General features: G+C 46.2%; 1 protein-coding gene across 8 annotated transcripts in view; it reads right to left on the bottom strand.

Moving 5' to 3' along the window:
* The window catches only part of LOC111075585 (transcription factor collier), a 30,273-nt gene extending 15,183 nt beyond the window's left edge, over positions 1-15,090 (bottom strand). For 6 of the 8 annotated variants that reach the window (XM_022368950.2, XM_022368951.2, XM_022368953.2 and 3 more), the window contains exons 1-5: positions 14,676-14,943; positions 9,649-9,866; positions 9,506-9,561; positions 2,316-2,389; positions 551-619 (exon numbers count right to left, since the gene is read on the bottom strand). In XM_022368950.2, the coding sequence (XP_022224642.2) occupies positions 551-619; positions 2,316-2,389; positions 9,506-9,561; positions 9,649-9,866; positions 14,676-14,851 (593 nt within the window). In that variant the 5' untranslated portion in view covers positions 14,852-14,943. Of the gene's footprint in view, positions 1-550; positions 620-2,315; positions 2,390-9,505; positions 9,562-9,648; positions 9,867-14,675 lie in introns of all 8 variants that reach the window. The other 2 variants (XM_022368955.2, XM_022368954.2) reach the window with 1 other exon arrangement.
* Positions 15,091-16,592: the final 1,502 nt, after the last annotated feature.

Raw genomic sequence — 16,592 nt, 5'->3', positions numbered from 1 at the left:
CAGAGACAGCCACTTGAGGGTTGTGTGTGTGTGTGTGGTTCCAACGGCAGGGAAGTGCCTCAAAAAGGGGGCGGCTGGTGGGTGTCGGATTGCCGCGAACTCGTCTCAATTTACAAATTTATGAAAATAGAATTTGCTTTTCACATTTTGATGAATTTTTGTTTTGGTCTCTGGCCTCCTTTCACTCTGAGCTGCAGCCACACAGCACACAGGGACAACTCTTGCTCCTGCTTCAGCTCCTGCTGCCACTGTTCACTCTGTGTGCCCCCACACCCCTCCCCTGTGGCCCTTTGCATGTCTGCCGCATCATGTTTTATATTGCAGTTGATAATAATGCCAATAAATCAACGATACGCATACACACAGAGAGAGAGAGAGAGAGCTCTGGCTCGCTCACAAAACAGGGCTGACAAAAATAAAAAAGCCAGCGACGATGATGAAAAGCAGCTTAAAATGTCATCTTTTGTGTGGCAGAGAGGAGCAGCAGCAGCCAGGAGCTGGGACTGGATGGCAGGATGGCAGGATGGCTACATGAACTATGGCTACTTACCGATCAATAATGACGGGGTCCGATGGCGTCTCGTTGCGGTTGCCACAGCTCTTCTTATCACAGCAGCGGCTGTGGAGGTGGAAAATCACAAAAATAAACTTTAATTTAGCTTCAATTTAAGTTGGCTTAAATATTAAATAAATGTTCAGCGGATATGCAAGGAAAATACATACTTTGAGCAGTACAAACAATTATAATAAGATAAAACAGAAATTGTGTAGCAAAATTCCTAAAAAGGGGAACACTAAGAAGGATCTATAATTAAATTAAATAGATTTTTAAACGAAAGTGGAAATTGTTGAGTATTAAGTCTATAGATCATATATATTCGTATTTCCACCTACCTATAAAAACCCCTCTGTCTCTGCACTTTAACCCAATTGTGCCACCAACTACCAGCAGCTTTCGAAAGTGTGCTAAAAGTCTCTTTCGCTCTTCAATTGTTGGTCTTTGTTTTTTGGGGTCAGACATTTGTCATTGCTCTCCATACTACATACAAACAAACAGATACATACATATTTATATGCACATATATCCATGTATATATCTATATCTAGATCTGTGCATGTGCTCGTATGTCTGAGTATATCTATATCGGGCTCAATGGCTGCGTAAATTTTTGACTGCACAGCCCCTGGGCTGGCTTTAAGGGGGGGGGCTCTGGGGGCGGGTGTGGCGACTGGATTGAGGGTCATCCTTTCTGTGGGGGTGGCATTTTTGGCTTGAATCTGACCAGCGCCTGGCTCCTGGCTTTGGCCGGGGCATATAACATAAACATGGATGACTGAAATGGGCGAAAAGCCAAAACGATAAAGAAGACGACGCCATCGCACCCTCCCTCCCCCGTCCACCCACGCATCTTCTCTATGGTGTGCCCGATGCCCTATGGGTGGGGGGAGGTGGCACAGGGAGTCTGGCCAGGCAACCCCTGGCCGTGTCTCTGTGTGTCTTTGGCGTTGTGTGCGTTGTCCCCTTGTTTTTGATAATGCTACGCAAACATAAAAACTGGGTGCCAATCCGAAATAATAAAAGATGGCCGGCCAGCTGGATGTACAGGGTATACCAAGGGGGCTGCAGGGGGTGTTCTGTCAGGGGGGGGGGCGAATGTACCGGCTAAAGCTGTGTAATTTTTGTTGTTGTATGGCTTTCCCTCAGTTTTCTTTTTTCTCTTTTTTTTTTGCTTGTCTGCTGTGCCGTTTTTATTTCCTACGCAACCTTCAACTGTCAGAGAGGCTGCTAGAAGGGTGAAACACCACCCCAAAAGCAGCAGAGGATTGGGCTGGGCAGGGCAGGGAGTGGGTGGTAGAGGTAGAGGTAGTGGGTGGGCGAGTTAGTCAACCATTTATACGTTTCAGTTCGCGTGCGTTTGAGCATGAAAATAAAAAGAAAGGACACGAGAAAACCGAAGCTCAAAAATCACCAAAATTAAAGCCCAAGGAAAAAAACCCGCAAAGAAAATCACGCGAAAAATGTGAGAAAAAACAGAAAGAAAAAAACCAAATGAGAATTCAGAAAGACTATAATTTGAGTGGCTCTCAAGGGTAGTGGAAAGAGAGGCAGAGCATGAGCAAGAGAGGCATAGAGGAAGAGAAAGCTCCAGGGAGACACTCGCTGGCCGAATGAATGCCCGCGAGAATTGCGATTTCGATTCTCAAATCAGAATCAAAAGGTGTGGATTACAATGGTTCGAGGGCAGGCAGAGCCAGTCTCATAGATAGATAATAAAGGTAGCATGGGGATGATATTAACGGAGAAGGAATCTCACCTGCACATGACTTCGTGCGTCAGCAGGACACGACACATCTCTGGATTCTTGTCCTGACCCTCGTAGATGATGGCCTGCAATTCGATGGGAGTACAAGAGAGAAATTAGTAAGCTTTTAGAGCGAAACAATCTTTAAAAATATGCATAAAAATATTAAAATAGCATCACATATAGAAAATAGATAATTAAATATCCACTAAATATTATATCTATATCTATATAAAATCTTCTTCATATATAGACCAAGCAGCCCCGTTTCTTCATTGATTTGCTTGGCTTTAATTCCCTTTTCCCTGTCGAAGCCTCTATTTACTGTGGGTGACCCCGTTATTAGCCCCCCAGCCATCGACACCAACGCCCACCCACTCCAGCACTGCCCTGCCCCGCTCTTGACCTACCGCCCTCCCCACTCGCGGAATCAGCTATCATTTGATGGCCAAACACTAGCACACATAAATGCTAATTACAGAGCCAGCTCGAGGCTGGCTCGAGCTAACTCTGGCTGGAATCGACATATGGGACATGCAAATGCAAATATTGACTATGTCCACAGTTTTTACCTCTCTGCAAGGATCAAGGATACCATATCTGCCTGGTGGTAGCTACGAGTAGTATTTGTATTTGTCCAAAGAAAACTCCACTTGAATTTGTTGTTATATGTTTGTATGTTTGTCTGTTTGTTTGTTGTTTTATTTGTGCGGTGGAAGTGAAGTGAGGCGTGTGTGCGTGAGCAGGGGGAAGGGGGAAGGGAGAAGGGGCCGGCGGGCACGGAGTGGGGTGTCAGTGGCAGTATCAGTGGCCGATCCGAAATCATGCCATGTGGAAGAGAGAGAGAACCGCAAGTGCAACGTTGGCCAATCTGCTGCAATTTCCCTCGACAAAGGAGCGCTGGAGGAAAAACCTCTCGAACAAATAGATAAACAAACGATGGAACAGGGGCTGCCTGGTGGGTGGTGGATGGCAGGAGGTGGGCACAACGCACAACGCACAACAAAAAGGCGCATAGTTCTCTAATTTAAAAATGATTAAAGCGGGTTGCACTCGTCCATCCTCGTAACCGTAATCCAACACTCATCCGATGAATTAGTTGGGTGAAACAACAAAAAAATAAAACACGGCATATGGGTGCGAGATCTGACAGCGGGGGGTGGTTCTCTGGGCTGAGAGAGGGCTGCCAGGAGGGGGGATCATTCATCACTCGGTGGCAGCTCGCCAGAGATACACGCAAAAGTAATAACAATAACCGAATTGTATCCTATGAAAACCTGAGCCGTGTCTTCATCCACCAAAAGTTAAAACAAAACAAAAAAAAAAACACAGCAAGAACTGGCGACTGTGACGACTGAAAGATACCCACTGAATGTCGGGGGACAACTAATATGTGAATTATGAATTTATATACTCGTAATATAAACTATCTCCACTCTGGAAGTGGGTCTGGAGGGGGAGTGACCAATGAGTGGAAATTATTTTAGATAGGTGGGTACATTCCAAGAAGAGTTCCATGGCTATTATATTGCACCAGCTTTGAATGCTATTCCTTTTCGATTTGTTCTTGCATTTAGACAGATAAAACTGACTACAAAATAAAAGTTTGAAGAAGCCTCCCTCCGCCTGCTACATTAATCTGCCTGCAAAGAATATTCCCCTATATTAAAAAGACTACTGGGTACCAAAAACGCAGGCAAGAAGAATGCTGCCACTTGCTTCAGAGCGTCAAGGACGAGTGCTTTCCCACCCAACATATGTGCATTTGTTTTCCTCAAAGCCAAAACTAAAACTGAGGATGAGCATGAGCATGAGGCAGGAGCGGGATGGATGAGCAGAAAGGATGAGACCAGAAAGCCAGGAAGCTGGGTGTGTGTGTGCCCAGCCAAATAGATAATCAGAAATTAATTTTAATGCAACCAGCAGCACCAGAAGCAGCACCAGAAGCAGCACCAGCAGCTCTATCACCCCCTTTCGGAAGGCGAACCATCCAGCAGGCCGCCCCACCCCCTGCTGGGCACATGTAAAAGTTATGATCATCCCTTATTATCCCGTTTGTCAGGTTAATAACTTCCCTTCCCCCCGACCCGTGCAACCTGTGTGTAAAGGATCAGAGAGACAGGACAGCCTCTCGATAGCCCGGCTCAATGTCCAATCTGTGTGGGATATCATACCAGACTTACGGGTTGAACCCCTCTCCATCTCCATCTCCATCTCGGCTGTGGGACAGAGACTACTGCGCCCACTAATTATAGGCCCAGGGATGGATCTGGATGGTCCGTTTTTTGTGCCCGTACTGAGCCAAGTCTAATGGATTTTCAATGTTTTTTTTTCTGGCAGGACATAAAGTTTGCCATGTTCTTTTTGGGCTGGTAAACTTGTATTTGTCACCTGTTTATTTGGCATTAAATGCGAGTTGGAGCTGGGTTCTCAACTATATGTACATAAATATATAGTTTGATGAGGATTATGCAAAGGGGGGAGTGCTCAGGCATTCCATATTTGCTCTTTTAAATCACTTTCCACTTGCCACACAAAAAAAAACCAAAGCAAACAAATCTAAATCTAAGTTTTCCCCCAAAAACGACTAACTGTTGGGCTAGCAGAGATCCTAATCAATCATCCTTGGGCCGGGATGTAGAAACAAACAATTAGTTGGCTCTTTTTCCCATTCTTTATGTCAAAACTCACGAGTCACGAGTAGTCGTAGGGGTATGGTAAATGGTGGGCAGTGGTAAATCGGAGGCTAAATGGCTCAACCTCATCTAATAAAAAAAAAAACAAAAAAAACGGCAAACTAAACGAAAGCCACTAAAACTGGAGTAAAAGCGTTTAAACTACGATTTATCAACAGGACAAAGAACAGGAGTCAGTGGCAGAGCAGGAACAGGAGCAGTACGACCCAAAAAGAGGACAACAGACCAACAGGAAGACAGCAACAAAAACAACAGCAAAAATATTCCGGCAAAAAAAGCGAGTGATGAAGTGATGACAGGACAGGCAGCAGAGGATGGGTACGAATGGGTCCAAACAGGATGAAAGCAGAAGCGGCTTTTAAAATTTAAACGATTTTCCATCAAAACTCCACTGAAAACGATGCCGTGCTTTTTTTTTGGTTTGTTTTTGCAGCATTTTTTTGCAAATTGTTATTATCGCTTTTGGAATAAAATAAATCGACATCCCTTGCATTATTCACGCACTCTGAATATGTGGAACGTTGACTGCCAGAGCCACGAGACGGACGAGCTGGGACACTGAAGCGTTGCATGCAGCATGCTGCTGCATGTTGCATATTTAACGGGCCAAATAAAAATCTCGCCAAACAAGATAAATTATCGCGCACAAAAGACCGTGTGCAAAAAATACAAAAAAATGTTTGTAAAACAACACACAAAAAAAAAAGAACCTATCGAGGGTAGCTCTTAATTTATTAAAGCTTCATTTATCAGGACAACGCATAAATTGCCGGCACGGCACCCAAACAGAAAAAAAGGAAGGGAAAGCGGGTGAAGGAGGTGACTGTTGCAAGGACCCATGCATCCTTTATATGAAACAATATACATGTTTCTGCAGTCAAATGGACACAGGCAGAACCCTTCATTTCTGCTCCCCTACTGCCCAAGGAATTAACATAATTTTTCGTCGAGTCGCTGGATAAGAAAGAAATGTTGTAAAAATAAAAATAATAATAACATTTGTTCTTTTTCCGTGTTGAATTCAATTGAAAGAGGATGCTTGTTAAATAAATCATGACCTAACCTTACATTTGGTATAGTAGAACCCAATAAAGGTTTAAGGAAGAGAACGATCTCCAAATCAAGGCTCTCTACAGTCACGGAAAACATCAGTTAAGGTCCTGCAACTTGCGCAGAGTATTTCCCTATAAACACAGGTAACTGGTAGAGGTTGGCCATTGCACATTCCACACATTACACTACACCTTTGGCGTCCTGGCTCCCCTGGGGGAGCCGCAAGAATTTCAAAGAGGATTCCGCATGCATTTCACATTTCGCATAATGAGGGCGAGATATGAGAATGGCGCTGCTGGCCATTTCATTCGCTTCCCCAATTTTTTCAACCCTCCCGTTTCCAACACTTGGCGCCAGTGACCGCAGAAATGCACTTGCCGTGAAAGCATTTTTAATCGCATCGCATTGCCAGCAATGTGTGCGAATGGGACAGGCACAGCGCGGCAAGAGAGTGAGTAAAAGCGAGACAGACAAATCAGCAGGCAAATGGCTCCACTCACACACAAACAAACACAAACAAACACATACACAAGCGCTCACACATGGCGTCGGCGATGTGGAGATGCAAATGTGGAGATTTTTCGCACAATCTGTTGAATTTATTGAGCGACCAGCAGAGCGCCGGCAGCAGCAGCAGCAACAACAATAACAATTTGCAATAAAACGAACAGAGCAGGCAGCGAATGTGAAATGTGTTATTAATCGAAAATGATTCTCTCTCTGCTCTTATGTGTTGACACACAAATTAATTTTATCGCTTAATTAACACGCGAAAAGTAGGCAGACACACAGCAGGCGGCGCGCCATTTGCATTCGCTCTTTCAGCGGCTGAACAACTGTTGGGTAACTGTTGGGTGCTTATCTGCGTGCATTAATCTCTCTCACCCTGCTCTCTCTCTCTTTGATTTGGTTTAGAATTTCGCTGCGCTTTTTGGGCGTCTATGTGTGTGCGTGTGTGTATCGCATCGTCATAATGCGTGTAAATCGCGATAAGCGCAATTTTTGGGCAAAAACACAAAAACGGGGTAAAAAGGATTTTCTAGGCACTTTGCCTTTGTTTCATGCTGGTCCCGTACCTCCCGCCAGCCCCTGCTCCTTTGGTCGGATGAAAATGAAATATGATCATAAATGAAGCGATTCCGTGGTTCCTGGTCCGCGGTCCGCATAGTCCGTGGTCCGTGGTCCATGGTCCATGGTCCGTGTTCCTCTCTCTCTCTCTCATCGTTAGCTCAAATTGCAATTGCGACGCCTCCTGTTCCTGTTCGAACTGTTTGAACCGTTATCTGATCGAATGTAATTATGATTATGACCATGATTTGCTACATTTGCCTGCCCTGTACCCGTACCCCCCCTTGTACCCACGAAAGGGCTGGAGAGCGGGCAGCGGGTAGATACCATCAGCCACCGAAGGGTTGGCCACGCGACAGTTGACAATTGTCCTGTCCTGTCCTGGCCTGCCTTTTCCCATTGCTTCTTCCGCCCCAATGCTCTCCGGCTGAGACAATGCCGCATCGCAATCGTAATCGTAATCGTATTCTCCCTGCTACAGTTTCAGTTTCAGGTTACAACAACACTCACGCCGTCCCAACTGATCCACAGCAGATAGCACTCGTCGCTTATCCTCCGCCTTACCTGTTACGCCAGCCGATAAGGCTGTCGCCCACCGCCCACCGCCCACCGCTCGCGACACGCGACAAAATGAAATGTAAAACTCACAAAATAAAAAATTAAACACAGAGAAAACCCAACCCGAACAACAGTAGCTGAAGACCGACCTAATCCGATCAAATGATTGCTTGCTCATTTCCCAGCCAGCCTGCAAACTCGTTCCGACAGTCGATGCGTGGATTCATCCAAAATTAGGGGTGGGTACCCATAAGGAAATAGGCAATTCAAATGCATCGGATATATAAATATGTACATATGTATGTACCTACATCTATGACATATCAAATATAGCAATGAACTATTGTGTAAAGCTAAGTACAATTTGTTGGCAAATTATTGAATTTGAATCGTTTTGGTTTTTATTTTAAACTAATGCAAAAACTAAAACCAAATTCACATTTATCATGGATATGGATATTCATCTTTATCGAACGGAATATATATGCCATCTGGGAATCCAGAATTCAGAAATATCTTAATGTTCCCTCAAAGACCCATTATGCCATTTTTAATTACGCATTTTATTAATAAATATAAATAAACATTTACGTAATGGCGCCATTCGATAAGGTTTAATTGCTGTGAAATTCCCATATATGGACGAGCGATTTCTTATCATACATTCAACATTTTCTCAGACGTTTTTTTTTGGAAAGCTTTTACAGGAAGTTTTTTTATTTTCGGGTTTGCTTGTTTCAATTGTCGTCAAATATTTTGCGATTAAATTTCATTCGCACAAATGGATTTCTCATCTGGGCAGGAGGGGAGGAGGGCGGGCAGAAAGGGGGCGATGTCGCTGCTGTCGATAATTTGTGGACAAATTTATTGTGCGCTCGTTACTCTGGATGCGAACGGGCTAAACGGGCAAGAAACGCCCACAAAACAGAGGAATATAGAGATATACATTGAAGGGAAAACCCATCGATTTGCAGGGGGCGAGAGAAGTGAGGCGTTAAAGGGGGAAATGGCATGGCATCTAAGGGCTGAACGAAAGAAAAACTGAACTGAAATGTCTATAAAAATTTGTCACTCGAGAAATTAATTGCCCTTGAAAAGGCAAAAGAAAAGGCAGCGAAAAGAAAAGTCCTGGGACCCACAACACGGCAGTCAGGAGGACATTAGGCCTACAAAAGCGGACATATGGTGCACCCAGCGTACGAGTATACAGGACAATTGTTGGGCCGCCGCCTGCAGCAGGCTAAGGCTAAGGACACGCACGCACCCACAACAGAGTGGCGCATTAGCCCGTGTTTCTCTCTCGTTATTCTCGATTCTCGACCGATGTCCTCTCGTTAGCGGGCAGGGCGGATACACCCCTTTTAGGGGGCAGAGAGTGTGAATGAATTGCTCGTTGGACGACTCAATTTATTGGCACAGGACATACCAGGACACACCAGGACACACTTAATTAGCCATGACAATCAATTTCGAATGCAACTTATGCTCGAATCAGCAAAACAAACATCGCTGGAAAGTAGAGGAAAACGAGAAACCCCCATCCCCCCCCCCTGAAAAGGCAGCCAGCCAAGTGGAAGGAATTAGTTTTTCATAGCTTGGTTAACTTTGAGAGCCTGCCCCGCTAACATGCACTGAACTGCCCTTCCCTTCCCGTTTGCATTGCTCGATGGGTTTTTCATTTATTTAAGTGGCTTTTGCAAATCAAATGATGGAAGAGTGGGTGAAATATGCAAGAGAAATATCTCAGTAGAGAGCAAGAAACAGCTGATGCTGTTCAGAGTTACCCCCTCCAACATATATTGAATTCAAAACTCTTCCTCGACTCACCTGCTTGGTCACGGAATCGATCAGCCTCACGAATATGTCCTGCTCCTGGCGTGCGCCTGCAAATATCCAAAAATAAAACCAAGATTAATATTACATAAGACTTCAAATTCCCTTGCCCCTTGTCCCTTGCCACCCCCACTCACCATTCGCATAGAGCAACTGCAGGCGATATTGTATCCCGTTGTTCGTTTTGGTGGCATCCGATTCCGAGTCCTTCTCGATGAACCCAATGAAGGCTGTGCGCTCGATCTCGATGGGCTGTCCGGCCCGATCGTACAGGGCGATCACAAAGTGAAAGAAGTTCGATTTGCGTAAATTGCTGGGCGGCTGCTTCTCGAAGTGGGCGCGGCCAATGCCCAAGCTGCAAGTGGGAGAGAAATATTAGTAGAATTTCGTAAGTTGGATGGACAGTAATTATGCCATTAGCTGGGGTAAACATAGAGCGGGCCTAAAGAGGCCTCTAATTGGCCTCTGTCTGAGGATGGGAGAATGGGAGATGCAGGAATTACGGGGCAACTCAATTAACAGCAGCCAGTCCTTTGTTCAGCCAGGACGAACTAGTGGCTCTAGTGACAACTATCATTAAAAGCGCATAAGCAACAGCAACATCAACATCAACGTGACACAATAATCCTGATGTATGGCAGGACCCCGCAGGGCACTCCACCCACCCCCGGCCACTTGGCCACTTGGCCACTTCAGCACTTGAAATATTTGATATACTCCCAGTCCTAGTCCTAGTCGTACTCACTCGTACTCCTACTCGTACGTACGTTGCTTATGTGGGCCAAGCAGACACTGGGTAATTATCCGGACACGTGGACATCGTGGCCGCAGACGGAATAAAGGCTTGTCCTTGTTCGGGTCCTCCCCCACACACACACACACATATATAAACACATGCATATCTGTATGCTAAATGTCAGACTGGCTCTCTCTCTCTCTCTTGTCCGCCTGTCAGCGGACAATTACAGCGAGCTGAGTGAGTGGCCGTGTGCTGGGCTAGGGTCCTGCCAGCCACCCCGTGCCTTTGCCTTTTCGTGATCCTTGGCCTGGCTGCTCTTTTAGCCCCGCTTCCTTCCTTCCGTATGCATAACGAACAATTTAATTTAGAAAATGCTGATTTTATCAGATTTTCTGTATATTTTCTGTACTACTTTTTCCCTCTGCCGCCCGCCCTGCTATTTGCTCAGGCGATGTCAAGGAGCAGCGCCGCATGTCCTGGCCGCTGTCCAACTGACTCGGGGGTCCTGCAATTATATACACATTTGCCAAAGGATAATGCCAGCCATCAGCTAATGATAGAGGCTCCCCCTCCCCCTCCACCGACAAATCATTCAAATGCTGAATTTAAGAGAATCGGTGGGGAATGAAAGATATTGCCTGTCCTGCGTGCGTAGTTCTGCTTAATAAATATATACCCAGACATGTGCATGCCCTCGAAGGAGTCGATTGGCAATTTTATTAGACAGTATTCAAAGGAATAGAATGCATGGATATGGGATTTACCTTTGTATCTCTACAGATTTTATTGCCTTTAGCTGTTTAGCGTTGAATTGATTAGGCAGGCAAATGAAAGGGCTTATATTCAATGCAATTGACAAACGATTTACAGTAACAACTACCAGAAGTAGTAGCAATAAAATCATTCAAAGAACAGATACAATCCAAGGCGATTAAATTCCTTTAATACCCAAAATCCCATAATACTCTCATCTAATATATTCCCAATTTGTTTATTTATTTACTTATTCTAAATATCAATTCTAAATATCAATTTCCTTAACAGACAGCACAATTTGCGGTTTCAGTTGATTCAAACAAAAGGCTGATATCAAATTAAGAGGCCATCAAATAACTGGGTGGGCTGAGGGGAAGCGACACTGCGAGTTCAATGCGATTTGCACTGCCTGAAGAGCAGCTACCTCTGCCAAGTGCCAGAGGGGAAGGCAGAGGAGCTACACCTCTGCTCGTATCTGGGTGGCAGGAGGGGGCTGCCCATACGACATATAAATGCCAGACATGTTACATTCTGGTGAAAGGTTATTGTTATGGCAGGCAGGCAGCACGGAGCAGCAGCAGCAGCAGCAGCAGCATGGAGTATGTTCGAAAAGTGAACAGCAGAATAATGCCGAGTACATCCTGACAAATAAAAAACTTGTATCCCCCCGTCTCCCCACCCACCGACCACTCCTGCTGCTCCTGCTGCTGCTGCTCCTGCTCTCCTACCTTTTGGCTTCCTGAATCGCTTTCTTTTTTCTTTCTTTTTTTTTTTTTATTTTGTTCCTGCTGTTGACTTTTCAGCTCGGTTGAGTGCGGGAAATTGTGGAAAATCGTTCTGCGGCAGTTTGCCAGCTCACTTTGTTTGCACTTGCCGCCAATTTGCGAGCCGCACAGAAAGGGAGAGAGAGAAAAACAGAGAGAGAAGACTGGAACTGGGGGGACTACGACTGGGACTGGGACTGACAGAAATGGCATTTTTGTGGCCGTTTTGCTGTTGATTTTATTATGCCAACATTTAATTGTCGCAAATCGATGCCCAGGTGACCATCCAGTGGGGGCTGCTGCACGGCTGGGTGGGTGCGGATTAGGTGAGGCGAGGCGAGGCAGGTACATGTCCTGTGGGAGGGATGGTCGAGTGGCATGGCTACTACCTGGTCACGTTTCGTCTATTGTCGGCCAGGCACGTGAAAAACCTGCTTTCCACACATGCGACGATGTCTTCTAAAATAAGCAACTTTATTTATCCCCACACTCCTGCTTTGGGTCACTTATCCTCCAAACCCCCAGCCCCCACTCCCCTCGCTCTTATGTTTAAGGACACTTTATGGGTCCTTGACTGCATTGCAACTGCAATCTGCAGGAGTTTGCACTTCCACTCGTCTTTCTTGTGCTTCTCTGCACAATCTTTGTTGAAATAAATTTCCCCCAAAAATATGTTCTTGATTTACGAGCAGCCCCGCCACACTTTTGGGCACTTTGTTTGGGGCCACAAAACAAGTTCCTATATACATAGTACATATATGTAGTACCATAGCCAGATGGATAGATAAGTAAGTGCATAAATAAATGGTGTTTGGTGTTTGGTCTGAACACACATTGAACAATTATCGGAAGCTGTGAGATTTATTTGTGCCGCAAAAGTTAGTCGAGTCGCCACAAAAAGTGGCCAAAATAAATGCCAAATGTAATCAAAAAGTTTCGCATTTCGTAGCTGAAAATGAGTTGGGAATGGGAATAGAATGGGAAGGATTATGGGAATACTAGGGAGCTTATTAAATGTTTATTGGAATATTTTAGCTGCGAATTTTGTGGGTATTTAAGGTATTTAATTGGCTCTTTTTCACTCTCTCACTCTCTCTTAGTTGCATCTATATATCTTACACTTCTTACACTTCTCTTCGTCACTATTTACCTCGTTTCACAGCGCATTGTTTTTGGATTGTTGTGCGTTTGATTGTGATTATGATCCTGATTAAGATTAAGATTGTCTGGTCGCTGCAGCGTCTGACTCTGATTCAGACTCTGATTGAGAGTGTGATTGTGATTGTGATTATGCGTCTGATTGTGATGGGGATGGGGATGGGTGTGTTGTTGATTTGCCGCCGCTAAATGGCCAAAACCCGCTGTCATCTCGCTTTCGATTTGGGCAACTCGCGCACTTCTTCTTCTCGGCGCGAACATCTCACGCTAGAAACATCTCAAACGCAACTAAACAAACAGGGGGCCACGAACCCCGAGGAATGGAAAGGAAAAGCTCTTTTCAGCTACGCTACCAAGCGGAACCAACCAACTACCCCCCGCAGGCCCTGAGCGAGAGAGAGAGAGAGAGCGAGCGGCAACTTCTTCTAATTCAATTCATTGAGAAGAAGGCAAGGAAAGGCAAAGGCAAAGGCAAGGACGAAAGTGAAAGTCAAAGAAACAAGCAACATCCCTTTGAGCGTGCTCTCACCCACACGCACACACACACACACACATACACACACACACACACACTCACAGAAAAAGCCCACAAAGTTTAACGTTCGCATCCTCCGCATCGCATCCTTCTGCCCCAGTTGCTGCCATCGAAAGTCAAGCGTCGCAGAAAAAGTGCGTAAGTAAAGCCCGAAAAACAGCTTTGAGTGAGAATTTTCGAGTGAGTCTGTCTGTGCCGCCGTTTGGCTTTTTGGGGGTTCATCTGCTTAGCTCTGGGTCGGTGGCTGGCACCGGGGGGAAAGGCCATAAAAATACCCCACCCCCGTACGGTTGAATCGCAACCCCAAGGGGGCCCTCACCTCATATTGCTCGGACACACGCTGCCGCCGCTGCCGACACTGCCGGCTTTTGGCCAAAAGTAAACAAACGTTCTTTTATATATTTTTATTTTAGGTTTTGGAGACTTCTCTTTGTTAGCGTTTGTTGCTGCAACATTGTTGCCATTCGCCGTTGGAGATTATTGGCTAGCGGTAAGCGCAGGGAGAGATTAGAGCGGGGATTAATGGAGTTGTTGGGGCAGGATGGGCAGATGGTACGACTGAAGGCTGTTTGTTGCTTGGGCAGCAGTGCGGTAAAAAGTCGGAATATCTTGTATTTATATTTACTCCATTTATTCCATTGACTATAATTCTGAATTGGATTTTACAATTACGAGAATCTTTGAAAAACCCCTCAAAAATTGTACGCAAATTAAAAACTAATGGAGAATCTGATTCATATTACACTAAAGGGTGAATTTTCATCTATGTAAATGGAAATTCTCTCTATAAAAAAGAATAGCAATTCATAAACCAAGACTCAATGAAAGAAAACCTAATTCATTTAAAAAAGTCACAAATAAATTAACTTTTGTTGGTACAAGTTCACGCTTATAAATGTTTAATTTTTTCTGAACTAATTTTAATTAAAAAACTTTAAATCAAACTTTTTTGTGTGTTCGATTGGACCAAGAATTAATGGAATGTTATTCCGTATGGTTGCCAAATTAAAAACATGAAATCAGCTAAACCACACACAATTGTCCTCCACAATAGCCACTAGTAGCCATCTCTGGCTTAAATAACTTCATCATTCGGGGAGGGGCGAATTCTTAACACTTGACAGATCACAATTTTCTTTTCACTTTGTTTTACACTTTGGCAGAGTCCCTGCTCTGCTCTGCTCCTGTTTTTTTTCCATCATTTGCACTTACTTGGTCTGATCGACGACTGGCTGCATGGCCCAGCGTCCGCCCAGCGGCTCCTCCTTGAGCGAGGTCATGGGTCCACGCGGCTGGTTCATGTCGGCGGCGGAGGGCGGCAGACCGAACATTAGGCCGCCGGCGGACCGGGGCCCGGCGGTAGGGTAGAGCTTGCGTCCCCACTCCATCCCCAGCTCGAGCGTGGGCCAGGGGGAGGCCGAGCTGAAGCCCGGCACCGGCTCCTCGGAACGCAGCTTGAAGCTATCGGCGCTGGTCAGGGGAGCTGTGCTAGCAAAGTGGTGGTGCGAATGGTGCGGATGCGGATGCGAGTGCGTATGCTGGTGGAGATCGGCGTACGGTAGGGGCACGGCACCAGCTGCGGCGGCTGCTGAGGCACTGGCAATTGTGGCGGCCGTTTTGCTGGCTCTTCTGCCTCGTTCCTTTCAATTGGGAATGGAATGGGATCTGCCCTTCCGTTCCTTTCAATTTGTGGAATGGGATCCGCAGTGATTCGTTTTTGTTCCTTCGATTGGGGATTGGGGATTGGGGATCTGGATCTGCTCTCTGGGATGGGTTGTATGTCTCTGGAGATGTCAATCAATGGGATTGGGTCACAGAACTGCACAGAACGAACGCGAACGAACACGACGACGGCACTAAATCCAAATCCAGCACCGGACTGACTGAGTGAGTGTGGGTGTATCTGTGTGTGTGTGGGCTGCCAATGCACCGCAGAGAATTTGGGATTTATTTTCGGAGAATTGGTCTCGCAACAAGTTTTAAGCGGCGCGCGCTACCGTCCCGAGTGACTGTTAAACCCCAACTGAATCCTCGTCCAGTCCACAGCGACTGCCAGCGATGCTTGCGTCGGTCGCGTCGCGTCGCGTCGCTCTGCCTCTGCGCAGTTGCCACATGCCACATAGCAGCAGCACCAGCAGGCAGCACCAGCAGGCAGCACCAGCAGCAGCAGCAGCAGCGGGAAAAGCGACCAAACGACCAACGACCAAATGTTTTGAAAATGGAAACGAAACGAGCCTGCGCCGCATGAGAGTTCCGAGGGGGTGGCAATGGCGGTCGGTCGGTCGGGTCGGGTCGGTAACAATGAGTGCGCCTGAGAGGCGGTGGCGGGCAGGCAACGAATGGAAAATCTAACCTATCGCTGGGAGTGGAAAACGACACCACATCGTCGTTGTCGCGTCCCGTGGAGAGCCGAACTGTCAGCAACAAAACCATCCACCGACAACGAAGGAGACGACGACGACAACGACAACCAGATCCAGAGAGAGAGGGAGAGAGACATAGACAGAGAGAGAGAGAGAGACAGAGCCAGAGCAGGCAGGCAATATAAAGATAAACAGAGTGAGAGAGAGAGAGAGAGATACAGCAAGTGGTTGTGGGTTGGTGGAATCATTTCCAGCCGTGGGACTTTGGAACGCTGTGAATTGGACCGTACTCAGTGCCGTCCCCAGTTGGGGGCGTGAGTGTGCAGCAGCAGCAGCAGGCAGCAGCAGCAGAAGCAAAGGCTGAAACCGACAGGGACACGAACAGGGACCCCCAGACTAGGAGCCCGTGCTCTATTGAGGTTATATTCCCAGGATCCATCCTCCCTGTTCTCAGAAACCTTTTGGGATGCAATGCTCGCAGAGACATAGACAGTGAGAGTGAGAGGGAGAGAGAGAGCTTGAAGAGTTGACAACTGAAAACCGCAACCAAATCGCTAGACAAAAACAAATTTTGTCGATGTCCACATCACATCGTTTTCCCCACTGCAAGATGTTTAAATGCTTCATTCTATACAGACCTCCAATCAATGCGCACTTCTTGAAAGCGTGTGTAAGAAGATCAGATCCACGCAGCCAGCACTTGGCTCGCGAACTTCTTCATGCTGACCTTCTCGCTGAATCTCCTCCCCAGAATCTTCAACTCTTG

This window comes from Drosophila obscura, unplaced genomic scaffold (genome assembly GCF_018151105.1).
Source record: "Drosophila obscura isolate BZ-5 IFL unplaced genomic scaffold, ASM1815110v1 contig_25, whole genome shotgun sequence".
Lineage (NCBI taxonomy): Eukaryota > Metazoa > Arthropoda > Insecta > Diptera > Drosophilidae > Drosophila > Drosophila obscura.
This window is presented reverse-complemented; position numbering and strand designations above follow the sequence as displayed.